This window comes from Scatophagus argus, chromosome 6 (assembly GCF_020382885.2).
Source record: "Scatophagus argus isolate fScaArg1 chromosome 6, fScaArg1.pri, whole genome shotgun sequence".
Lineage (NCBI taxonomy): Eukaryota > Metazoa > Chordata > Actinopteri > Scatophagidae > Scatophagus > Scatophagus argus.
In genome coordinates, this window is record NC_058498.1 from 3,282,794 (window position 1) to 3,307,909 (window position 25,116).

A 25,116-nucleotide genomic window follows, 5' to 3' on the forward strand; every position below is an offset into this window, starting at 1 on the left:
CTACTAATGCTAATTTCAGCTAACGTTAGGCACTCGCCAAGAAACTGTCCAGTTCACTACAAGTTCTCACACCACAACTCGACTTCTGGCCAAGCCCGGTTCTTTCTCTTCAGCCTTGTCAGCTCTCAGTCCTGTGGACATCTAACAGGCTTGAATGTAAAAGGCTGTAGTTAGTCAAATGTGTACAAGTCAATGTTGACGTTGGCCTTGTTCATTATTGACTTTATCAGCCATACCACTCATGTCACAATTTCTTCAATTTGAGGTGAGTTGGGGTTACAGAAATGAGTATCAACGCAATTGTGCATACAGATATTCTTCAGGAAATCCCCAATTCACTTCACTTTTTAAGACATCAACTTCTTAGTGTTGCCAATCCAAAAACTGTAGTCGAGTTGGAAACAATTCTCCCTTCAGAGGGTTTTCCAAGTCTTTCTATACTTGTGAAGATATTTGGCATTCAAATAAACAACAGAAAACACAGATTTCAACACTTCATAAAGCGATTTCAGTCTGCAGTTTGATTGTGTAGGATATCACATTCTGAATTTTTTTCTAACTTCCTGTTGCCTTGCTGTGTCTCTGTTGCAATCAATTTGCTGTTTCCTCTTTCTCACATATGGCTGTAGCTTTGTCTTACACAAATTTACGCCACATTTTTGAATTTCCCCTTGCGGAATCAATAAATGTCGAGGTTGACGTTTTCTCACACAAGACAGAAATCCAACCGCCCAGTGAACAGAAGAGTAAGCCTTCCATTTGTCTTCAACAGGCTTCATTTTTCCATACAACCAAAACACACAGAGTGCGAAGGTCACAATTTGCCTATCATAATCTGTTACTGTAATTTGCATCTGTGCTGTCAGACCAAAAATAATGTGAACACAGCATGCTTTCAGCCACAGTGAGTGCTGATTACTTGGCTCATCCAGTATCTGCAACAGCAGAGGGAAAAGAAGGGAAGCAGAGAGACATAATAGGGAGTAAAGTATCAAGAGGAGGGAGGCATGCATGCAGTACCGATTGAGTATGTGTTGTTTCTTACAGTGAGGTAGGAGGAGAGGAGGAACAGGAGAAGGAGGAGGAAGGGGTGCTTCCTCTTCAGTCTGGGCTGAGCTGCTGATGTATCCCAGCAGCCCCGGTTTGTAGCAACAGGAAACCTTGGTATAAAAAGCTGTGTCGCAGGGGGAACCCTCCTAAGTGTCTCTCAGCATGACCAGGACAGAGAGCCTGAGAGTGTGGACTTAACAAAACAATGCCCAGCCTAATCGTCGAACCACTCAACACCCAGCAGTTCATCATGGACCGAGATGACAGGAAGAGAAACAAGAACATGTGAGTGAAACTTAATTTAATGCTGAACCAGGTTTTCCAGTGGACATGCTGACTTGGGAGGACAAATTAATCTTTTCTTAGTTCATGTATTTATTTAATTTGCAAAGTGATGTTTTGCTTTCTTGGCTCTCCTGACAAACCTTTCAGACACAAAAGCACACATAGGAATAATGCGATGCTTCATTGTATCTCCTGAAGGCAGTTTAAGTTATTGTAACTTTACTACACTACATGCTGTCTTCTCTTATTACTAACATGCCCAACATGCTTTGACCGAATCACTTGAAACTAATTTAACACCAGTAAATCCAACGGGGATATATTCATGCATTTCTTATCTCTACACAGTGGAAAGAACTTTATGTGCCGACTCCAGTGCATGTTCTCACACTCGTCAAGCTCTGAGAGGTAAGGAGACTTATGGAGTGTGTTGCATACATTTTAGTTTTAAAATAGCCAGCCTGCTCCTATCATTTCCATCTATGGCATCATGAAAGGATTCAAATGAACTAGGGACACCATGTTTCCTTTGGCACAGCACACACGCATGCCAACATATCCCATGGTTTTGACATTTTTACATGAACTTGATAAGCACATCTGCTATGCTTTCTTGATTAGACTTCTTTTGTGTCTTTGAAGCCCTTGCAATTCACCCCATCTTTATTTTACCCAAATTTGATGCTGGTTGGGTAATCTAACTTGCATTCTCTCCCAGCAGGCTAAGTTTAGAAGATACCCAACAATGGTCACAGTCACTGGAAAGGCTTCTCGAGTCTAAATGTAGGTTGCTTTTCCCATGAGGACGAGAATGCTGCTAGAACAGCACATTATTTTTCTGAGAATAAGAGTTTAACAAGGATGATCAGATTTTAATAAAGCTGAAAGAGGGTGTTATCTGTGCCTTACGCTTAGTGTGTTTTCCCTTCTCCTCAGATGGACTGGCGACTTTTCGCAACTTTCTCAAATCTGAATACAGCGATGAGAATATAGAGTTCTGGCTCACCTGTGAGGATTACAAGAAGATCAAGTCTTCATTCAGAATGTCGTCAAGAGCCAAAAAGATTTATGAACAATTCATCAAAGCAGAATCTCCTAAAGAGGTAGGAACGTTTTACATTCATATACAGATACCATCTTTCTTACATCCTTTACATTGTTACATCAAATTGAAAAGCACTGATAGAGTATCAAATAGGAAAAGTGCCTGCTCAAATGTCTCAGATCTCTTGCTCTTGGCTCAAGTCACCTCATTCCTATCTGTCTGCCTCATTCCAGATCAACATTGACTATCACACCCGAGAGCAGATCAAAAGGAACGTCAAGACTCCCACCATGCACTGCTTTGACGACGCTCAGAAGATAGTTTACGGGTTGATGGAAAGAGACTCATACCCGCGGTTCCTCCGCTCAGACATTTATAGAACTCTCCTGGAAAACCTCGCCGCCGACGCCACGAAAGGATGAATCAGGTTGAGAAAGAACGGACATGAAACCCATAACTGGAATGTTTGAGCTCCTTTGTGAGGAAGGGCTGGCAACAAAGAAGGAAGGAGGGTCAGCCTGCACGCCACATGGACACATACAGAGGCCTCACACCTCAGAGTTGTCACTAGATCCAGAAGCAAACTGTGCCTTAGTCTCATCCCGGGAAGACCTCCACACTGAGTACCTCACACCTGAGGACTAAGTAACAAGAAGAAGATTAAACACGATCAGCCTTAATGACAGTGACCCTGTAGTAGTGCGTGTTTGCAGCGGATGATAAGCCTGTGTAAGTAGGCAAATTGACCACTCTGACAGTGAATGAATCAGTGATGTGACTGACGCTCACTCTGACGGCGGAGATGCGTAAGCAAACTATGCGGCGGACCTCCTTTGGCCTTCTTTGCAGAGGTGTTTCCTGTTCAGATAGAGGATGTAAGATGCAACGGTCACACTCAGTTAGTTGTGTGTGTGTGTGTGTGTGTGTGTCTCTGAGAGAGAGAGAAAGCGAATTTAGTTGTAGTTTTAAACTGCCACTGACACAGAATAAGCTGTCGTAATAAGAGTTGGCCAATTATCTAATGACAGCACTAAGAGAGCCAACAAATCCATAACGGACAGAGGACTCAATAATGATACGTCATCCTGACTAAAGGGTTGCAGAAGGCCATTTGGTTCAGCAAGAGGCATTCTGGAACACTTTAAAAAGAGGGTTTTCTGTCTTTCTTTCTTTCTTTTCTAGATTGGACTTAAATGGGGTGTTTCTAAACTGATACTGAGATATATAGATATATTTTAATTTTGACTTAAGCTGCCTATGGCTGATATTTTCTGCCAATATTCAATATATTTAAGGTGTATCATTTTTCAAGAAAAATCCTGGATAAATATATTTTTTATAATAACAAAATATAATCATGCACTTCTTTGTGTGTGTGGAATTGTAACAAAACTCCCATTTACAGCCGTCTGATCATACTTCATTAGCACAAGACTACTGGCTGTTGTTTTAGTCTTATTCTAATTTCCAAGTTCTTTCAGCACTGAAGTGTCAAAAGTTGTAATTTCATGTGATAAACTATTTGAGTGAGATTACTATAGAGATAGGACATATCACCTTGCATGACAGGATGTTAAAACTCCTTGTATACCCTGAGAATATTCATTGTTATTGCTTTTTAAAGCATGTTGTTTGAATGTATTCTTAGGAGTTAAGTTAACTTAAAGGTTAAACGACGTGTTATTTATTGTCAGTTGTCACCATTTGAGTAGAGGATTTGTTGCAGTGTTCAAATGCTTCAGTGCTTGTTAAAATGTTAGTGATTTGAATGACATTAAATTATTTCAATTACTTTCTTGGAACAAAGGGAATTTTTTTAGTAACACACACACAGACACACAGCCTCACACTAAAGTCTCTGCTATCTGCTCTCTGGTTTTTCACATCACAGCTTTTGGTGAATTCTTGTCTTGTGGTTTGTTTAAAGAATACAGCAACACATTTGCAGAGAAATAGATCTTAAAACATAGCATTAGAAAATTAATGGGATGTTTGCATAATGATTGTCTGTTATATGTTTAAAGCAATACTCCACCACATAAGCATGGAAACATGAAGGCAGTGCCAAGTTTTGGTGGGCCGAAGACTTATTTTCAGTGTTACGGAGAAGCAACTACAGAACAGTTGTTGGCAAGCGGTAACACTCAATCCCGCACTGTGACAAAGAATATAAGCAGTGTATTTTTATATTTAAATAGAGCTCCTGGTCTCTCATATTCAAACATTCTCAGCATTTAGGGGTTTAGAAATGAGAACGCGAGTACGGATATATAGAGAAATGAGAAGATAATCTACCCACTGTAACAAAATATTTCAAAGCAAATACATCTCTAGTTTGGTGGCTTTGGATTTCAATTTATGGCACATAAGTAAAAGGGATCCTGGTGTTATCAGAGAAAAGATATTAGGTGCTTGGAAGTTTCCTGTTATCTTTTATTTTAATCACTGAATAGCATCTGTTGACTTGAAAATGAGGTGCATAATGTGCTGTTTTGGAAACAGGAAGGCCTGGACTTCCAGTTTCTTATGAAAATCAGTCATTGTGAGAAATGAGATTTTCTCTGAAACATAACCACAGAATAATGAAACACTGTACTATTCACCAGAAGTGATGATAAGATTTTCATTTGCTATCTGTTTGTGTTGCTTACAGTCATTCAAACGTGAGTCAAAACGAATACGGTTCAAAGCTGTAGGTATAAAACAGAATAGGACACCCACAAAGAGCGTCTCGCTCTTCATTTGCAGATGATGGACAGACTCGTACTCATCTACAACACAGTAATGAAGGTTTTAGCAGAACTTCTTAAATACGGTTTGCTCTCATTCTTTATTAGGGTAATTCTCCAAAATACAAACACACATCCCGAGTCATTTGAAATACGAGTAAAACACGGCCTGACAGTGCTCGGTCTCCTCTGTTCCTCAGTGGAATGCTGTCCAGCTGAACAGGCTCCATTTGAACTGATTAACAAAAAAACAAAACACACAAAGACTTGAGTCTCTCATTAATCCCCCCTTTTTTCTCAGTAGAAACATGGTTTGATTTATTTAAAAAGAAAAATGCATTTTATTCTGAAATGAAATACATTTGAAGCTCTTTTATCTCAACTTGTTCAGGCCTTGTTTAGACTGCCAGCCCAAAACCCTTTCTTCTTTCGCATATCCAGATTGTATGATTTTGTGCAACTGAAATGCCTGGGCCAAAGAAATCATGTTTTGAGGTTGTCCGTCTGTCCTATTCTCGTGAATGTCATTTTTCAGGAACACACATTTGGCACAAATGTGGACTTGGACTCAAAGATGAATTGGTACATTTTTGTGGTCAAAAGGTGGCTGTAGCTCAAGACTTCATGCAGCAATTATGACAAAATTCCACACAAATGTCTAATTGGATAAAATGAAATGATGATGTTTTATACCCCAAAGTTCAGTTTCATTGTGATATCACAATGCTTTGTGTCCATTCAACAGCATAACTCAGAAACAGGAGAGCAGATTGTGGCCAGATTTCACATTTGGACAGATGCTGAGTCAGTGACATTAATATTGGGTGTCCACCTTGAAACTGTGCTGACTGTAGAGATCTTCTGTGCTGCCAGGTTGAACATGTGTGAAGCCTCCACATTGTAGAGTCTGTAGCTTCTTTGCAGCAACATCCACAGTTGAAGCTTTGTAGTCATTGAGTCTTGCATGCTGCAGGACTGTGACACATCTGCAGGTGATTTACTGCTCAGGTACAGCCTGTGATTTAATCAACCGCTCCCCCATCAAAGACAGCAAAATGGCGAAAAAACATCCTTGTTATGCAGTTTACTCCTATAATTGGTAGGTTCTACAACTTCTGATGGGTGGAGCTTCCATCTACATACCAATAAACTGGTCCTGATATGTTTTAATGTATTTTTATTTTCTATCGTTACAGGCAGTGTGAATTATTTAATGTCAGCTACTAAAAGGGAGGATGCACATGGTTTGGCTGTGCACTCCCTGTGATATTAGTCACAATGCCAACAATAAAACTGATACATGCTGGCTGCAATTCAACACACATTCAATGCAACTGGAACACTGATGTTTTAGTAGTAAGTGACAAAGTAAAGTAGTCGCTACTTGCTTTCGCTTCATGATCCACAGACTGGTACATTTTAAAAAATGGATCACCATTGGCTGGACGTAGCTGGAGCCTCCATGTTTTTATTGCTTTTACAGTGTGATTTTAAGCTGTTTACAGGCTCACTCTGCACACCACCTGCCAATCAGCTGAGGAATTCCAAGAAAAGAACTCCTGCTTCTTCTAAACCACTGGCTATTCAACATCAAGGGGTCAATTAAAGTAATTTAGAGTAGAAGCTGCTAAACCTGTGAAACCTTACATCATTGTAAAGAATCCTTTATAGGAAACATTCAATGGGTAATTTGGTAGCTTAGTTGGCACATTAGAAAAAGTTGTCTTCCTATCAGGTTTCAGAATTCCCTGGAAAGCACCACTGCTTGGCTGGCGACAGTAGGCCACAGTTTTCATTTTGCCACGTTGCATGGGAGTGTCCCTCTGACTAAAGCGGGCAAGAAAGGTAAACACTGCAAATTTTAAAGTGCCTATCTTATTAATTTAACTGTAGCGGTTGATGATTTTCTGTATGAAGAAGTTTGCCAATTGGTGAGTCAGCAGGCTGGAGACACTAGGAGAGACGCCAGACAAGGACAAAAATGATTTGGTGGCTTTGAGAGTGTTTTCAGCTACATGAGCAACTGTAATCATGTGTAACTTATAGATGCCTGTCAGCCTGCAGTGTTCATCTGTCATTTCTGAGTAACAATAACAATAAAAACATCAATTTTAAAAATGTTTGAAAACAGAAGTTATTTGAGAAGGTTTAAACCAGTGATGATTCAGGAATCAAACTATAAGAAACGGACCCTATAAATCATTAAATGTACTTGCTGTGGGAGTGTTGCAGTGTCTTTCCTTTCTGGCCTACCCTGCTCAACTTCTAGTACGCTGCCTTCACGCACTGCGATAAAGCGAAGGGCAGATGCTGACAAGAAAGAATGCAAGAGGGTTTGCTTTCTAATACGAGTAGTCAACTTAAAATGGTGATGCTTTGAGGCAGACCCAGACTGGGGCAGAACAGTGTAAAAAAGTACAGAACAAAGGAGGAGGATGAACTACGTTATAAATGTACTGCAAGGTTTTGGGGTTGCACCTGGGGACGCACACCCTGTGATAATAAACACAGATAATAAAGATTACAGCATAAGGGTGGTGGTGAGACAAGCAGAAGTGGAGTGTCGTGTGTGTAAAAGCATGCCTGACTCGAGACACTCCGGATCTTAATGTACCTCCAAAGGAAACACATCCACACATCAGTATCAGACCATCAGAGCACCTGCACAATGCGATGAACTTTACAAAACGAGAAAGTCCAGAGAGGGGTGGAGGTGAGGGCTGAGTTGTGGGTCGCCCTTGACGATAAAAGCAAACACACCGACCTTTTGCTAAACCTGCACCTGAAGATGCTGCACAGAACAGGAAGTCTTTTGGTCTCTCAGCTGACTTCATCTTGTATGTGCGTGGATACTGACTGTGGGCCTTGTTTTTGGAATAGCAGTAGTTTTGAAGGGGCTTTTTTACATTTCTGGGCTGGTTATGTGCTGTCCTGTATTTGATCAACTTAGGAAATGCTTCTGTGTTTAGTGGTTTGATATTTTATTAGTGTCAGGGAATCTTTATTAGCTTTGGCTGGCCCCAGAGCAATATAACCTCTTGTATTTCCTTTAGTGTGTATTTTATGGGTGTGATTTGTCCTTTATGTGTTGTTGACTGACCAGATCCTGGTCCCCCGTGGATCAATGAAGTCAGTCAGTGAGTTTTATCCTTGCAAGATATAAGAAGTTGAAAAACGAGTGGATGAATAAACACATGAATAAAAGATAATGTGTTCAGGTATTTGTTCTTTCTCCTACAGAGTATGGTACAAGCTGCAACTTGCAAATCTTCTCAACGGGAAAAGTATTTTCCTTCCATTGAACCATCACATAAGACTTGCTGTGACCTGATTCTGCATCTACCAAGTCAGCCATTGAGGTGATGAGGTTAGAGGGCTCTGTTTGTGCTGATACACAATGGTCGCAGTACACAGCTGTATTCTATTTCACTTTCGGCCTTCAGCAACCTCGGTATGCCTAGAAGAGTGTCAAAAAGATAGAAATTGTACTGCCAGCTATAACATCAAAACAACCCAGCAAAACAGAACATGTATCAGCCAACCTGTGCTGTCATCCCAGAACCAAGGACTGCCCTGGGCAGGAATTATTACTGTTCCTGTCTTAGCCTGCCTGCCACTGTAAAGCAAAGGAAGGGAGTTCACAGTCAAGCCAAAACACACAAGCGTTCTCCACTGCTGGTCTCAGTATACAGTGTGCGTACACAGGAAGAGGCCTGAAGGAGATACTACAAGTCATCAAGTCATCATGCTTCACATGACCGCAAAGACTCAGACGGGTAAGCAGGTGATACACTCAGTCATGCTAACGAGGATGCAGGTGTTGGCGGAAAGTTCTGCTGATCTTTCTGTCCAACCTGCTTCCTTTTGTGTGGCTGCAAGGTCTCTGTATTTGTCTGGTCCCAGTTACACACTTATAGTATCCAAAATGAATAAATGCTAAATTCCACTGTTACACTGCCTTTTCTGTTTGGACTTACACAAGAAATTAATTTTGTAAATAACATGTTGTATTTTGAACACAAAATGGTACAAACCCTGTGCCAACAGACATCAGTCAAACTTTGGAATGACAGGCAATTAAATATAAAAAGGAAAAACTCCGGATACTTAGTAGTTTCCTTGTTTATGTTCTGTTTTCTTCCTTGAACTGTCTCTAAGATCAGTTTTCATTTCTTTGTGCATTAGAATGACAGCGTCAATAAAACAGCACTCCAGCAGTTTTTTGTTGCTATCATGACATTTCACATTTGTTGCAATTTACTTAAAAGCAGCTTAAAAATGTACATTTGAACTGTGACACTGCTGGAAGGATTACTCAGTCTCCCCCTCAAACATGGTGACCTCTGTGTCCTAGAGGCTGCGTAAATGGGAGACGTGTGGAGTTAGTGAAGCGCATGTGTCATTTAGTGTGTGCATCTCCATTCAACCTGTAAGAAGATGGAGCCGTTAGAAGTGCAAGATTCATTTATTAGTGATTACACAACGCAGGGCTTACTTTCATCACATCTCTCTCAAGTTTAAAAATGCCTATATAGTTCACATTTGAAATTAGCCAATCACAGATCTGGAATTCACATGTGAAGGGGTAAATACAGTTCATGTGTCTTGATTTGTTTCCATGTGCAGAAATTCTACCGCACTTGTCAAAAAACTACATTTCACATCTGGAATTTCTTAAATGAAAATATTCAAATTATGCAGAAAGGCAAATTTCAGTTAACAGTTCAGCTGTCCTGGATTGTTCATGAGAGGAGCCTGAGTGTTGCATTGCAGAATGAATGTGCAGACATCAGGCCCAGCTGTCCTGCTGGGGTTTTATCCCACGTTTATTAGTTGAACTTTAATCACGGCTCGTTGCCAGTATGGAAAATCCATTTCACGGTGGTTACTCACCATTGCTTTTCTTTACTTTCTTTTGGCCTCCTAATTGTTTTGGACTGAGTGTGCAGCAGCCAAAGTAGTTTGTGTAGTAAACACACAAACAATAGCTGTGTTGATTATCAACTCTTCCTGTCCTGCAGCCATGTCCCTCCCTGTCAAAGTCATGCTGGTGGCCTCCTGTGATGGCCACGGTGTTGTTTGCTTCTTTCTTTAAGCACTTGAAGAGTCAGCTAACTTTAGGCACGCGTTAAGCAAAAAACAGAAACCCACCGAAGGATTAAGTGTGCAGCCAGGCTTTACGAATATCACAGCTTCAAAACACAAAGAGGACAAACTCTGCGAGCCAGTGCTGGGAATCACCGTCTGCGTAAGGCCTCCTGGATGGACCTCGTGCCTTGGTGGAAACTTGGCTCTGCTCTCCATCCACTTCTAAACAGACGACTGCTTACACACAGTCTGCACATCATAATAAACACACGAGCACACCCAGCACAGCTCCAAACCGGTGCAGCAGACAGAAAAGGAGAGCAGGGATAATCACAACACAACGCCGCAGGTGACGCAGACACATTATAGCTCAGATAATCAAGAACAAGTTGTGACTGTTCCATATGTGTGTTCTGTTCCTCAGCAGAAATGCCCTTTTGGTGTTTTTGGGATGTGATGTCGATGTCAAACTATACTGTTACTGGAATGAGGAGTTCACAGTGCTTAAATGGTAGGCTTCTGAAGCAGAGACTGCTGGGAAATGACTTTTTTCCAGATGAAATGCCGATTGTTGGGCATGCTTTCATCACGTGTTGCAAATGTTTTCTCATTTCTACCCGTCATTTTTTGCACATTTAATTTCTGCTTGAATACACAGCTTAATGTGACTTTATTCATTTATTATTGTGACTATGTTGGATTTCTGTTTACTCTCGGTATCACAGAGACAAACTGTACCAATAACAGCATGACAAACATTTTCATGAACACCGCTTTGTGTGCAAACAGTGACTGAATGGAAACATGGCAGGACCGGTGCTCAGTGAAGACAGTGTGGCTTACTCATCTACTGTGTATGAAAACCGGACCTGCAGGTTTAAGTTTTGTACAAAGATTACACACTTGATTCATCTGATATCCTGCTACATCTTTTAAAAAACGCATTGTACATTGAAGGAGACACAGCTCCTTTCACTGCATCTGCCAAGTTTCATTAACCTGATCGCCTGTGCCTGTGCACTGATGTCTTCAAGAATATATTTTAGATAGCTGATAGTTATTTCTCTCCTGAAAAGCTGGCATAACAAACATTTTCTGCCAAAGATTACATTCACTTATTTAGTGTCAGTGTCCTTGTAATTTAAAAAAAATAAAAAGTGAAAAAAAACAGGTGAATCTGTTGAATGATGTGGGTCTATTAATGATCATTTTTGTATTACAAATATACATATAAGTTGTGAGTGTGAAGTGAAAACAGTCACATGTAGTGGTGAACTGACAGGTTCTGCAGTTCTGTGAAGCTTGTCACAGTCTTCTGATTCACTGGCTCATCTTTTCTAGCCCATCACTTCCACTTCCAGCAGCACTGTGTTGCTGTTTTTAGCAGGGGGAATAAAAGAACCAAGAGAGTTCAGATGAACTGAGTTCACATTACTCGCCCTACAGGAAACAGCAGACAAGGTTAGTGAAGAGGTTAGTCAAACAGCTACCATCTTAAGAGATCCAAACAACCCAAAGGAGAGGGAAAAATGGACATACATTTACCACTTGTCACTCACAGGAAATCACGCTCAAATGAACACTAAAAATGTTGCTACTGTAGCTCTGCGTCTTTATTAGCAAAAAGAGCTTTGGGGCACTTCAGTACCAAAGTTACCAAAGATGTCAGTGCGTCTTTAACAGACGAAAGACTTTCAACATGTCAAGGTTGAAGCTGAGTTACAGCTGGTTGAGAGTCACATTTTTTAGATGTCTGGGTTACATAAAGCTAAGACAGCTGAGATTTCAAACAGAGCACTGAAGTCGGGCTTGTGTGGCCGGAACACTTTCAGCGACTTCAGTCATGCCCTTCAGTTTCATTTACTGATCATCAGTAGCTTGGCTACCAGCTGACCAGTAACATTCAAGGATCAAGGATCAAGGAACTTGTTTATGGTACGAAATTAGGACTCAGGTCCCGGGAGCAATAAGTAGAATATAAAAAAATAAAAAGAATTTATAAGCTAAATACAAATAGAGATAAACTAGTGTACAGCTCTCAGTGTGACCACTGACACCCTCATGCCAGCACACCTGATGCCTCAGCTCCCTCTGACCTCCTCCTGTGGTGTTGAAGCCTGTGGTACTGTTGACTTTAATAAGATCTCAGGTTCGTGCATGTGTTTGTTGATGGGGGATCAGTTCTCCTAGCAGCAAAGGATACTTTGAGCTCCCTCAAAGAGCAAAGCCTTTTCTACCAAATCTTATGACTTAACTTATGAATTTTGCTATAAATGGTCAGTTCCTTTACTGAAGTGTTGCTGACTGACAGAAGCTGCTCCAAACTACACTCTGAAATATGGTGCCTGAGATGCTGTTATAACAAGTTAACCTTGATGCCTAAAAAAGACACTTCTTTGACCCAGTTCCACCAAATGATGCACAGACATCATTGATCTAAAAATCACCATTGACGACAAAACATGTGATTCTATCAAAAGCTTTTTTACAAAATAAAGTCAGTATGATAGGAATGTAAAACAATTTAGTGAGCAGGGCTGACATTTCTTTTTTTAGACATCCATTAATAGGTGTAGTCAAGAGGATATTGCATCATCTTTGTGAAGACCTGTCATATCTCGACATGCCATCGTGACACCGGCAGTGCCTTCAGGAATCACGCCCTGTGTGAGTCATTCATTGAATGTGAACAGTGCAGGTAGTGTTGCACAGTCACAATGAATCAATTGTACATCAGAGAAGGTCACATGTGTGACAACGGAAAGAGCACTTTTATGACCAGTTGATGTGATGTACGTGGTGCCTGCGAGAGGAGAAGGCAAACGTATTAATGCACAGAGCTGCCACAGTTTTGCAAAGTGCTCTCACAGTGCAAAAGAAGAAAGAAAAACACTGAAGAGAGGAGAGAAAACTTCCATCACAGAACTTTATTTTAGGAATAAGGGCACTGACACTGCCGTGTACGTCATATCTTGACCTTAAAAATGGAAGCCCGCAGGAAATTGAGGGGGGGGTGTTTATCCAGTGACAGCCTATCGTTGCCTCAGGCCCTGAGAGTCATACCAGGGCAAGTCAGTGTTTACACAGCAGGAGCCAATCACATCAAAGACCTGTCAGTGCAGGCCCGCCTCTCGCCCGTCACGCTCTGTGGCTGGAGAGAAACTATAAAGTTGCCTGACAAGTCAAGAGGGAGAGGGAGAGCAGATTGAACCATGAGAGAGAACCTTAGCAGTGTGTCATCCCAAAACATGGCGTTCACTGACTGTATGAAACCCACTGACCTGTCCACAGAGAAGAAGGGAATAAAGTAAGTTAATGTGCTGTTTAATAAGAGCGTTTCTGGTGGTGAGCTTGCAAAAGATATTACTCTGCCATAAAATACTGAAGAGTGATTTTTTTTTAATTCATTTTTTTCCCCAGGAGGAAAAACTGGAGAAACAGAATAGCATTTCTCTTGAAGACAAATTCCTCCCAGTCAATATTCCATATGCTGAAAAACAGATCTTACAGGTAAGACCTTTCATTTTTATGCATGTCTTCTTGCTTTGTGCTAGTTGTAGTTTATTTAGTTAATAATATAATTAAATTATGTTTCATCTCATTCAACTTCATTTCTTGAGTGTGTATATATGATATTTATACACTGTTTTGTCATCACACAAAACCAAACCAGATTACTCTGATTTTGCATCACAAGTAAATTATGTTAATTCAGTGGAGGAGGAGTTTCTGCAAGGCAGCATAGTTTTCAAATTGAATCGAAATTCTGAAATGTTTCAAACTTGCAGCTCAAAGCAGCAGTTGCCTCATCTGTAATTATCTCTAAAGCGCTCCCTCTTTTTTACCCTCAGGCCAACAGCTGATGACGTGAACCAATGGGCACAGTCACTTGACGCACTGCTCAGTAATAAATGTAAGTATCATTCACTGGACCACTGCTACGTGATTACATAAAACACCCTCAAAGGTCACACGGTAACTGTGTGCCAATTGAAGGCAGTTTATTGGCCTCAATAAAACACAGGCTGTAATGACTTTGCTCTTACTTTACCTCACATTAATGGGCAAACACCGACATGTCCCTCAGCTTACGTTGCCAGCCTCATCCTTAACACTTCCTTTTCACTTTCTTCCCCTCCCACAGTTGGAAAAGCTGCCTTTTTTGTCTTCCTGAAGTCTGAGTTCTGCGAAGAGAACATTGAGTTTTGGATGGCTTGTGAAGAGTTCAGCAAGCACACATCCCACAAAGACCTGGCATCCAAGGCCAACAGCATTTATGAGGACTTCATTAGAAGTGAAGCTCCCAAAGAGGTAACAGCTAACATGGGCACCAAAGCAATTAAATGATTGTTTTATTAATTAGTTTGAACCTATTTTAATCAGAATTTATGTACGTTCGAGGTCAATAATCACACAAGACATTAAAAAAGGGATGTCAGTGACTCATAGCGGCTGTTTCTTTGGTCACAGATAAACCTGGATTTCCACACCAAAAATGCTATCGTCCAGAACCTCCGTGAGCCCACTGCGACGAGCTTCCTGGCAGCTCAGCGGAAAGTCTACAGCCTGATGGAGAACAACTCCTACCCCAGGTTTCTCCACTCTGACCTCTACAAAGAGCTGTGTGAAGCAGCCAGGAGGGAAGGCAAGCATGTTAAGTCCTAGTCAAACGAGACGGCCCGTCCTGAAGTCATTTGTTTACCGTTGTGACTGTGTGAATTGACCGCTGATGATGTTCATCCCAGGCGATACCTCGGTAATAGACGCAAATGCAAATCCTGAGTATAAACATTATCAGCAAGTGTGGAAAATGCAAAACTGAAGCCATTTTTATTCCGTCCTGCTGAGAGCTTTTGGCAATGACGTTCAGATGACGAGGCTGAATGCAATACACTGCTGCAAGCAGAGCAATTCACCAGGATTAAGAGGTCACATTTTCTTCTCTGGGTCATTACCTGCGTTTTCTTTATAGCACTATGAGAATTTTTTCAGCAGTGATGCAGTTCAAGGAAAGCTGCTGGAAAAGCTGCTGGAGTGCACCTGCATTCAAAGCTATAAAAGACTTGATGTCTGTCCGAACAGACAGCATGTTAGAATGTATTTCTGTGCTGAAGTCCACTTTAAAGCTTTGTACAGCTGTCATATACACAGAACTTCTTATATGACCCTGGTTTTCATTGCCACATTGCTCTGCTGGATCTGTTTACGTAAAGAAAAAAAGTGCAATTTTAATTTATGTAACGATATTCAGAGTTTTCACCAAAGACTGCATTTGGTCTGAAATCAGTGTGAGAATGTTATGTTTTGTATATTATGTGATACTGTATGTGCTGAATGTGAATTTATGTTTGGGGCAGCTGGACTGCTCAAGAAATAAAATGCATTCTTAAATGCTGAAATGTCTCCACTTATTTCTGAATTCAATGCTGAAACATCAGACTTATTTAAAAATCAAAGTTCAGTCTTGACATCTGGGAAGTTTAACCAATTAAGATCCAAAATCTCACGGCCCAGTTTACCCCCAATTCAAATATCCACCTTTTACTGCTGAACTGAATTCTGAAGTCATCATTGATTTTTGTCTACATGGGAACAGCAGAAACAAGGTCTAAACACAAACAGATTATGACCTTCAAAGCTAATATGGCTGACATTTTAGCAAACTGTTGCTCGTTTACACATCTAGCAGATACGGAGTAACAATATCATTCATTTGGAGTTGTGTTTCTGTCCACCTGCACACTGAAAGTCCAATATTCAGCCTCCTATTAACTTCCTGTTGGTCTCCACAAGTCTCACTTCCACACAGGCTTCACTGTTTAAGACAGCACCAGCATGTGGTAATATGTGGCTCAGACAGCCCGAAAACATCTCTTTTAATGCTTAAGCAAAGTGATGCAACATTCTGCAACTCAGAAAATGTATTTTGCATTGATTGTGAATTACTATCGATCTTAAATACCAAGCTTGAAATGGTTTGATGTAAATGTGATGCAGTTTGCAGAAAGGTCAGACACATCCACATTCTGTACACGCCAACATATTGTTGAAGAGAATGTGCTTAATGTTCTGTTACACAACAAAAACAACATTCCTCATCTTTCTGGAACATTTCATTCCTCTTTGTGCAGCCGAAGGGGGACACGTCATCACAGCCGAGTTCCCGCACTGTAACAATGTTTAAAGTTGTTTGAAGTGCAGAAGGAGAGAGGACACCTTGGCTGACAGGAGAGAGAGTCCTCCCCTCCTCTGATACTAAGGCCGTTTCCAGCCGTGAACTCGTAGTAGAGGCTGACAGTGTCCAGACGCCCGGACGTTGCTCCTGTCAGGCTGACAGCTCCTGCTCTCTCCTCAGACCTGTGGCCTGCTGTCGTGGTGTAATGAGATCATCTCTTACACCAGCAGCCCTCCAGAACTGTATGCTCAGCTGGTCTGCAGGTTAGATCCAAACATTGATGTTACGAGACCCAGACTTGATAGAAAGTATGTGTGCAAATGTATTAATAATAAGTGATTTTCTTTGATATTGAAATTATTGTAATAAGATTTTAAGCCACATTAACGGCACGAAACTTTGTACCATCATGCCATCATCCATTTAACACTGTAAATAGCACCATATCTATTTTTATATTGTTTTGTTTATTCTTACTTCATTCACTGTTTGCACTGTGGAGTTGGCTTTTAATCTCATTGTACATGTGTATAGTGACAATAAAGGCATTCTATCTATCTGTCTATCCCCTTCGTGCACAATGAAGATGACATCTATGGACTTAAGTGAGGTTTGTCAAGAGCTAATGGCTGGGTAACCATTAAATTTTCATTTTCATTTCTGTAAATGTCACCTGTTGCATGCCTGGCAGTCAAGAGAGAGGGGAATTCTCTTTGAACTGTCTGTCCCAAAGTTTCTTTCATTTTTCTTTCAATAACTTTCTTTATCAAAAAAAGACAAACATCTGCTGGCTTCAGCTGCTCAACTTTACTGCTATTCTGTTTTATTTCATTGTATAATTGAGACTGTTGGTCAAACCAAGGAAAAAAGAAAGAAAGAAACAAAAAGAAATTCAGGTCATCTCGTCTCTTTCCTGACATTTAAATAGACTAGATGATTAACCAAAAAAAATGACCAGAGGCAAAGACAGTTAGGACAATTAATTGTGCCTTTATGTTACCTGTGAAGTGCTTTTTCCTTGTCTGGATAAAGTTCTCCTGTTTTTATGGGCCTTAAAAGTCTTTTCAGACACTGTACGTTATAATGAGCTGTACAAATAAACCTTCCTTGACCTTCAAAGTAGGCCTACGCTGCACACATTCCATTACGCAGCAGACTTTTTTACACAGCTATTTTTAGTTCTTAATTTTTTATCCAATGTCTGCAACACTGTTCGTTTACCCCACCATACAGCCTATGTTGTGTGACATTAGCCAAGTGTAAAGGATAAAGTAGCAATGAAAAGACTGTGATAATTGCGCTGTATGATGACAAAAGCATAGTGAAGTATAGTGAGACAAGGAATGTATTCATTAACACTCTGCAGCATGGGAACACTGTCACTGTGAATAAGTTTTGTTTGCTCATCCATGTGGCCTGATCTCAGATGGGATAATAAAACAGACACTGTTCTATGTCTCTGAGCTGGTAGTAAAACCTGAGTTTTCATTTGTTACCATGAGGATCTTGGCAACAGACGACTGGGATCAGATCCAACAAGTACTTAAGGTGTGTGTGTGTGTGTGTGTAAACACTGGAGACAAAAATAGAAAAGGTCCACGTTCTGCTTTGGTCGATAGACCGCAGATGCGTCAAACTACACTGGACGCAAGCTGCATGCTGTGTTCAAGAACAACCGGTAAGTCAGGCAAGTATGGCTGCTTTGTTACGTGCAAACCAGGCGTTGATGTTCAGACCAATCAGAGGCCACTAGACATGTTCAAAACGTGCACATACTGCAATGGGAACCCATCCAAGAACGCAAAAGTAACTAACCTCGTACCAGTAATTTCTGAATGATGCACTTACAAGGACTTTGCAGCTTGTTAATGTTCCCTTGTGAGGTCAAACAACTGACCACAGAATGCAAGATTTTTAGATAAGGTTTTAAAAGAGATCCTATTCTCAATGAGACTGCCTGATTAACTAAATAAAATAAAAAAAAGGTTTGATATTCATTTTACCAAAGACATACTGTAGGTTCACAAATTAATTTGCATTGGATTAAAAAGAAAGGTAGGAGGTGACTTTTTGTAATGTCCTTCCTTGCTTTTACCACTAGGTGGTGGCAAAGATCCACCACTACATCTGACTACCGAGTGGACTGATTTTGCTTATTTTTTTTCAAACCTCACTTCATATATTTTACCTGTGTGAAATTTTATTGTGCAACCCAGTGTTGTATAAAGACAAATAAATCAGCTCGATCCTTGATGAGATCATCTCTTGTGACATCTAGACATTTTATTATGAAAATAAGACAGAACATAATTTGAGCACATCTTTCCTTCTATCATGCATTCGAGCTGATGAACACACATGGACAGTCTCTCTGCTACAGCTGCAGTGCAGTTCTTCATGTCTGGATGGTTCACAGGATGCCACCGTGACGAAGTGCTGCAGACCACCGGTAGTCTATGAATCCGACAGATGATGTACAGGTTCTGTATGTGGCTCAGTGATGAAAGAGTGACTGCAGGGTTCTAGATGTGTGTGTGTGTGTGTGCGTGTGTGTGTGTGTGTGTGTGTGTGTGTTGGCTTCTCTGCTGAAGTATGATGTTGTTGTTCACTTGGCCTCCTGGGCTTTTTTGGCGCTCTGTTTCTCCTTCGCCTTGTGAGAAAAACCCAGACATGTTTTCATTAGTGTCCAGAATTTACACAAGAATGACCAAAGAATCCTGTTTGTTTTGTGACTCCAATCACCAAATCTGTGCACGTACTTTGAACACATTTCATTGTAATTACTGTAGCTGATTAAAAGGCACCTTAAGCATTCTGTAACAAAAATAATGAAGTGTTAATGATGACCCGGGCATGGCATGTTTGTGACACATTGCGTCTGTCCTCTAACATCAACAGTAAAATATGGTTTCACTGCAGTGATCAATGTTTTGTTAAAGAAATATCTGGCAATTTCATTATGCATGTCCTTTTTCCTTCCTGAGATCCTTCTCATTGACCAAGATTTTTCATAATTTTTCCCATTAAAGTCACTGAAACTACTTATTGGTGAAAATATTTCAATACTTTATTCGGTTTCCCTTTTAAAATGTATTAAGCTAATTGTTGGCACCGGACAGTTCTGTTCTCCAGTTCTCATCAAACATGCACGGACAAGCAAAAGTTGTGGAAAACCACATAAAGAAAGAAAAAAAACACACCTTCTCAACCAAAGGTATTAACTGCTGGTATTCTGCCAGTGTCTTCAGGAGCTCCATGATGAAAGGAAGGTAATTGTGCTTTCGTCGAATGTTTTCAACCTGTGAGAAAACACAACAAGTGAGGGGACACTGGGCACAAACTGTTTGTACAAAGGACATCAACAAGACTTCTGTGGTTAAAGTACATTCAGAGGTGGCTGAAAACACTGCAGTAAACACAGCATCTACGTTTATAATGCTCTAATGGTTATTCAAAAGGAATTCTTCACTGGGAGGCGTGTGGGTGGGCTGGGGGTACTTCCCCTCTAGCCTGTAGGCAATTTCCATATTTTAATATCATTTCACCTTGTGTAACTGTAGGGAATGTGGTGTTGACCAAGAACCCACCTTATATCTTTTAAGTTTCTGATTTTCCTCTTCAATAAGGAGCTGATACTTGGTAATCTCTGACTGGATGGAACTAAGAAATGTGCTGCTCTGGTCCGTGTCCATTGGTTCATCCTGGGAACAAAACATAAGAAGGTTTTTATATACCCAGGGTATATCCTGACCAGTTTGGATGGAACAATCTGCACTTAACGACATTTCTACAACTCACAACTCTGACTTAACTGCTGGGTTTCTCACACTCATGTAAAGTTTGCTTAAGGTCAACATAAAGACAAAACTGAAAGAGGCAAATGTGAATATAACACAGCAAGCGGTGGAGGAATCGAACCCGTGACCCTCCGATCACAAGCCGCTTCTCCAACCTCTAGGCCACGGCTGCCCCCCCAAGCAGAAACAGCCCACTCCTTAAATATGGTTGCATGAGGGTTTTCACTGTTGACCTAACGTCAAATTAGGATTTGGAGTATTTATTCATCGGTGCTTTCACTGACCTAAGTTAAACCTTGCCTTTGCTGACCTCCAGTGGTTGAATCTTTCACCTTGCTGCAGCAATGCAGACATAAGCCAAGGGCGTGAACAGAACGGCTGAATCCAAATGTCCAGACCTCACTGCCCTTGCAGCCTTGCTGTCTTTGCGGCCAAAAATCACAGGCTGAGAGCTGTGCTGGACGGAGTCCGCTCGTGTGCAGGCTAAAGTGATATTATTACCTACAATTCATTGCAATACGAACGAGAACGCATATATGGATCTTATAGGAACCAAAAATACATAAGCACATCCTGATACAGGAACATGTTAAAGTATAGGCCATAAAAATAATCAAAATTCACTCTATTACTGCAGTCTTTCGTGCTGCTCATCAGCAGCTGTGCAGTCTCGTGCCCTCTCAGACTTCACACGATAACAGTGAACATGTCACAGTACCTACAACTGAAGACCGTGAGTCTCGGCTCACAAGTTCAGAGCTGGATGTCTGGATTCATCCTATACTCTGACATCTCTTTTAGGTGTGACTGGTGCAGGTACAGCAGAACACATTTCTGATAACACCCGATATTCACGCTGGGTGTGGCGTCAGGGACAGCAGACTAAATCTTTCATCCAGAAACAAGGCTGTTGAAGATTTTTGGCTTGTGATGACTTACCTATTTGATCCCTCATTTTGATGAAATCATGAAAATCTGTTATCTGTAAAACATTGCCTTTTGCTGGAAATTAACCTCATTTCCCATCATATGCTAATTAAATGTCGCTTGTTTCATCAAATCAAAATCAGCCCTATCTGACACATCACGTGTCCTGGAGATGGTACATGGAGTACCAGAAAGAAAGCAGCACTGCTTTGTTTTGACTTGAGCTCAATACAGTTGTGAGGCCACTTCTGAAAGCTGACAACTGATGCATTTCACAAATGTAGCCTCACAGGGAGAAAGAGAAAGAATGCATTATTTTTTGTCATGCCCTCGCTGGATTCAGTTCTTTTGCTGCCACTCACCTCAGTAAGCTGTGACTGGAGCTCTGCAATTTTTCTCTCGTATATCATCTTTCTGTCTGACACAATGGCCATTAAGTTAAATCGGATTTCTCCTTCGCTGTACCTGGAGAGGGAGACAATACAATTTTACAAAGCACAGAATCATATACTGTCCTGAAAATCAATGTAATGCAGTATTTGGGAGAAAAATGTTAGTATACACAAACAGAATATCACTTTTGCTTTTAAAGATTAGAAAATATTGATAATGTAATTAAAATGTGCTTTAAAATGTCACAGAAAGAATTTGCTTAACCTAAAATAAAAACAAATGTACAAAGATAATCACTTTTGTATTCTTTTCTCAATCACTGGGCGAACTGCACTGATCCAGTCATCCTGGCTGCATGAACCTGGTAAAAACATGAGGCAGGAATAAATAATACTGCACGTGTCTGAATATACAGTAACTGAAAGCACAACTGTACCTTGTATAAACAGACAAAATGAGCCATGGCCCACGGGACAAAATTCAGCTGTGCACAGCAGGACCTCACAGCGAGAGACTTCAAAACATAAAGCAAGAAGACAGAAATAACAAATTTTTTGCTTACCCAGGTCAATTGGTCCCTCTCGAAGTCCATCAAGCTCATACAGTCGGCCATTTACAGGAACATAGCTCACAAAGTGAAAGGCGTCCTCGTCCTTTGCTGACGACTTTGCATCAAACTCAAACATTTGCTGTCTGCAAGCACAAACATATGCAATTATAACATCAGAGTCAAAGGTCCTTATTGTGCATGGCATTAACAAATCATGCACATGTTCGGTCTATGAAAAATCCAGCAGTAGGGAGATGGGAAGCACAGAGAGAGAGAGAGAAATTACAATACACAAAGCTTAGCCAGTAAACGAATATGTCCTCAGTTCAAAAAAGGCCATCACAGCTCTGAATGTGCTGTAAGTGAAGAGAACTTTTCTTTATTTCCCATTTACTAAATAACAGAATTAACACTGACTAACTAAAATAACTTTTAGGGTGACCAACAAACAGACTATTCTCACATTTCTGTCACAAAAGCAGAACGTGCATTAGCAACTAATGGGCCAAACACAGAGCCTGAATGAAGAGCTAAAAATAACATGAAGCCAATCAAACAGAGCTTCTCCAGCCGGATACGAAACGAACAGGAGCTTACCTGGCAAAGCTGTTGTGAACTTGTCGGATCACTTCAGAGTTGCTAAGAGCCAAACCTTTCATCTGAGGAGAGCAGGAGATGCAGGATTATAATGCTGACAGTGCAACCTTTGCCTTAAAGATGCAGCAGTGTTACGAGGGGCTGTATGGGTCACATTATACATTCATGCACCAGTCATGAATATAATATCAATAATATCAATATAATATATAATATCAATTTGAGCAACATCAAATCAAAATCAGCGGTGAGTTTGTTGCTTTTACATCATGCCTTTAAATATATTGGTTCTCTTATCCATTGATTCCAGTCCTGCTTGATTTCACATTAGTTGCTGCCACGTCTAACCTGACAAAAATAAAAATAACACAGGACAACTTCGTCTTAGCAGAGGAGGTCTCTCTACTTTGAGTTTTTCCAAACTAAGGGAAAAGCTGAGCCTCATAAATCAGAGCTGCCTGGTGCTTCTGAATATGTGCGCGACGGACAACTGAGTCATCACGGTTCTGGAGGTAAGAGGATAAAACTGCCAGTGTTAGAGATGGGGAGGGGGTCACTGCATCAAGTTGAGTAGTAAATTATTACTCCTAGAGGGGAAGCAGTTTTAACATCCTTTTGATAAACAAAAATGAGTAATAATAATATTTATTATTAGAGTTACAAGCCAAATGCAGATGTCATGTATGTTAAAATGGATGGCTGATAGTCTTCATACAAACAACATTTTTTTTGGATTCAAGATAATAAAAAAAATACCACGAACATACAGCAGCATCAAAACTCTGCGAAAACTCTCTGAACTCTGTCAACGTATCGCCGAGCAACATGTCCGAATGGGAGCAGTTGAGCAGAACACTGACTATTGCCTGGGTGGCACAGGCGTTGTTAATGACCTGAAAAGACACAAATAAAATACACAATAACTGGTAAGGTCAAAGACCAAGAATATGAAAAGGTTATAACTTTAAACTGATTAGTCTCCAAAGCTGCAACATTTACCAATTTTAGGAATGACTAATTTCCAGCAAGTCTGTGTGATGGCAAATAAAGTTTCAAATCTGAAATAAATGCTAAAGATGTGTAAATGAAAAGAATAACCCAGAATAAGAAGTGGCATCTTTGCACTTTGGGTCATTTGTGTTTTGAATTTCACAGAGCCGGTCAAATAAGCAGTTGAGCCATTTGTAGCTACATTCATCATCCAATTTGGCTGAACAATTACAAATGGATTTCTATTTTGTTCCAGTCTGTGTGGTTACCATCGAATGTACCTTTAAATGACAAAATGTACAGAAAATGTTGAAGTCTTTATCGTGACCGTTCTTTTGGAGATGTGTCAGTAGTGAAGATATTTAGTTAAACACATCTGGAAGGACACATGTGCATCAGATCAGAGTCAGAATTGCTTTATCCATCCTCCAGAGCAAATTATTCAGATGAGAAGGAGCCAAGTTTAATATCAAACGTACAGAAGCAGACGAAACTGTCATTGTTTGACTGCAGGCTTTCATTTATTTATACTACATCTGCAAAATCATGACGTCTTGTTAATACCAATAGGTTCAGTGTATACATTTTTTAAAATGACAAAGCAAAGTCGTACCTGTTTTGCAAAGAAGATGTGGTCAAGCCTTGAATCCTGAACAATCGATCCTGCAGGCTCTTCGCCTGGCTGCCACTTGAAGAGGAAAATCAACCCATGAACTGGTCTGGAAAGAATACTTAAATTAAAAGACCTGTCTTAACGGTGCAAAATAACGAAGCTGCAAGCATGAACATACTTCAAGTTGTCAAAGTTCTCCGGGTCCATACTCCATATCTCTTCAACCTGGGCGCCTTTGCAACCTAACAGGGACAAGTAAAGCGTCAAACATGCGTTCACACTTCTGAGTTAATAAAACTGTTAAAGTACGATCTATCCGACCGTAAACAACTCATCAAATGTCATCATTCATACCTGAGGGTTTGTTTTCACGCGCCGTTGTTTTGAACGCTGAGTAATGCTAGCCAGTTAGCTTGCCTACTGAATTTAGTCACGGCTGCCCAATTATTACATGCACCTTTCTAAAAATCGCAGCGAATAAGATTGCTGTTGAGACTGCATAGTCTCTAAAATATTTTTTTCATCCCCACATTTTTTCTTTTTTGCACGCGGTTAGTAATTTATAAGTTACCTTTAGCTTTGGAACATCTAGCAAGCTAGCGCTATCGGATAGCCACGTTCCACTGACTGAGCAGCTAGCGGTCAGCTAACAGTCACTCACCAAAGCCTTTAATCAGCTCTGTGAACACGCCGGGGTCGCTCTCCATCAGACACCACTCTCCCGCGCTTCCAGCCATTCTGTACAATGTTGTCTGTTCAACCTGCTGTGCACACATACAAGATGCTAATATCCTAGCTTAGCTGTATTACCCCGCTATTCAAGCTAATTTCAGTGAAGCACTGGTGACCTCACCGTGATGCGGTGCTATGTGGGCGC

General features: G+C 40.6%; 3 protein-coding genes across 8 annotated transcripts; 2 read left to right on the forward strand and 1 right to left on the reverse strand.

Moving 5' to 3' along the window:
• The first annotated feature begins 759 nt into the window (after positions 1–759).
• On the forward strand, positions 760–19,014 carry LOC124060418 (regulator of G-protein signaling 21-like). Of its 5 annotated transcripts, none has more exons than XR_006843567.1 (7): positions 776–1,335; positions 1,684–1,743; positions 2,054–2,118; positions 2,272–2,438; positions 2,614–3,307; positions 17,921–17,932; positions 18,899–19,014. XR_006843567.1 is itself a non-coding variant. In XM_046391367.1 (5 exons), exons 1-5 carry the CDS (start codon positions 1,256–1,258, stop codon positions 2,800–2,802), a joined length of 558 nt encoding a protein of 185 aa, XP_046247323.1. In that variant the 5' UTR covers positions 760–1,255; the 3' UTR covers positions 2,803–4,182. The 5 variants fall into 5 exon arrangements, 2 of the variants coding, with proteins under 2 accessions (XP_046247323.1, XP_046247322.1); XR_006843568.1 differs by having other exon boundaries at positions 17,921–17,928; positions 18,899–19,006; XR_006843569.1 differs by having other exon boundaries at positions 17,921–17,938; positions 18,899–18,997.
• LOC124060417 (regulator of G-protein signaling 21-like) lies at positions 13,363–15,409 on the forward strand. Its single transcript, XM_046391365.1, has 5 exons — positions 13,363–13,504; positions 13,618–13,707; positions 14,049–14,110; positions 14,342–14,508; positions 14,668–15,409. Exons 1-5 carry the CDS (start codon positions 13,410–13,412, stop codon positions 14,860–14,862), a joined length of 609 nt encoding a protein of 202 aa, XP_046247321.1. The 5' UTR covers positions 13,363–13,409; the 3' UTR covers positions 14,863–15,409.
• Positions 18,636–25,116, reverse strand: uchl5 (ubiquitin carboxyl-terminal hydrolase L5). Of its 2 annotated transcripts, none has more exons than XM_046391363.1 (11): positions 24,901–25,116; positions 24,418–24,481; positions 24,240–24,345; positions 23,404–23,529; positions 22,637–22,698; positions 22,052–22,182; positions 21,787–21,850; positions 21,459–21,561; positions 19,960–20,073; positions 19,573–19,671; positions 18,636–19,022 (listed from the first exon to the last, which is right to left on the reverse strand). In XM_046391363.1, the coding sequence occupies exons 1-11, from the start codon at positions 25,013–25,015 to the stop codon at positions 18,978–18,980; spliced, it is 1,029 nt and encodes a 342-aa protein (XP_046247319.1). In that variant the 5' UTR covers positions 25,016–25,116; the 3' UTR covers positions 18,636–18,977. The 2 variants fall into 2 exon arrangements, with proteins under 2 accessions (XP_046247319.1, XP_046247320.1); XM_046391364.1 differs by lacking the exon at positions 24,901–25,116 and adding an exon at positions 24,594–24,777.

Excerpts from the sequence above, each read along its gene's own strand:
- LOC124060418 (XM_046391366.1), top strand. The coding sequence starts at position 1,256 with ATGCCCAGCCTAATCGTCGAACCACTCAACACCCAGCAGTTCATCATG. Across the intron at positions 1,744-2,053 it reads CACTCGTCAAGCTCTGAGAG|CAGGCTAAGTTTAGAAGATA; the intron begins GTAAGGAGACTT and ends ATTCTCTCCCAG. Across the intron at positions 2,119-2,271 it reads AAGGCTTCTCGAGTCTAAAT|ATGGACTGGCGACTTTTCGC; the intron begins GTAGGTTGCTTT and ends CCTTCTCCTCAG.
- uchl5 (XM_046391363.1), bottom strand. The coding sequence starts at position 25,015 with ATGTGTGCACAGCAGGTTGAACAGACAACATTGTACAGAATGGCTGGA. Across the intron at positions 24,346-24,417 it reads GAGAACTTTGACAACTTGAA|ACCAGTTCATGGGTTGATTT; the intron begins GTATGTTCATGC and ends TATTCTTTCCAG. Across the intron at positions 21,851-22,051 it reads AGAGGGACCAATTGACCTGG|GTTCATGCAGCCAGGATGAC; the intron begins GTAAGCAAAAAA and ends TGTTTTTACCAG.
- LOC124060417 (XM_046391365.1), top strand. The coding sequence starts at position 13,410 with ATGAGAGAGAACCTTAGCAGTGTGTCATCCCAAAACATGGCGTTCACT. Across the intron at positions 13,505-13,617 it reads ACAGAGAAGAAGGGAATAAA|GAGGAAAAACTGGAGAAACA; the intron begins GTAAGTTAATGT and ends TTTTTTCCCCAG. Across the intron at positions 14,509-14,667 it reads GAAGTGAAGCTCCCAAAGAG|ATAAACCTGGATTTCCACAC; the intron begins GTAACAGCTAAC and ends CTTTGGTCACAG.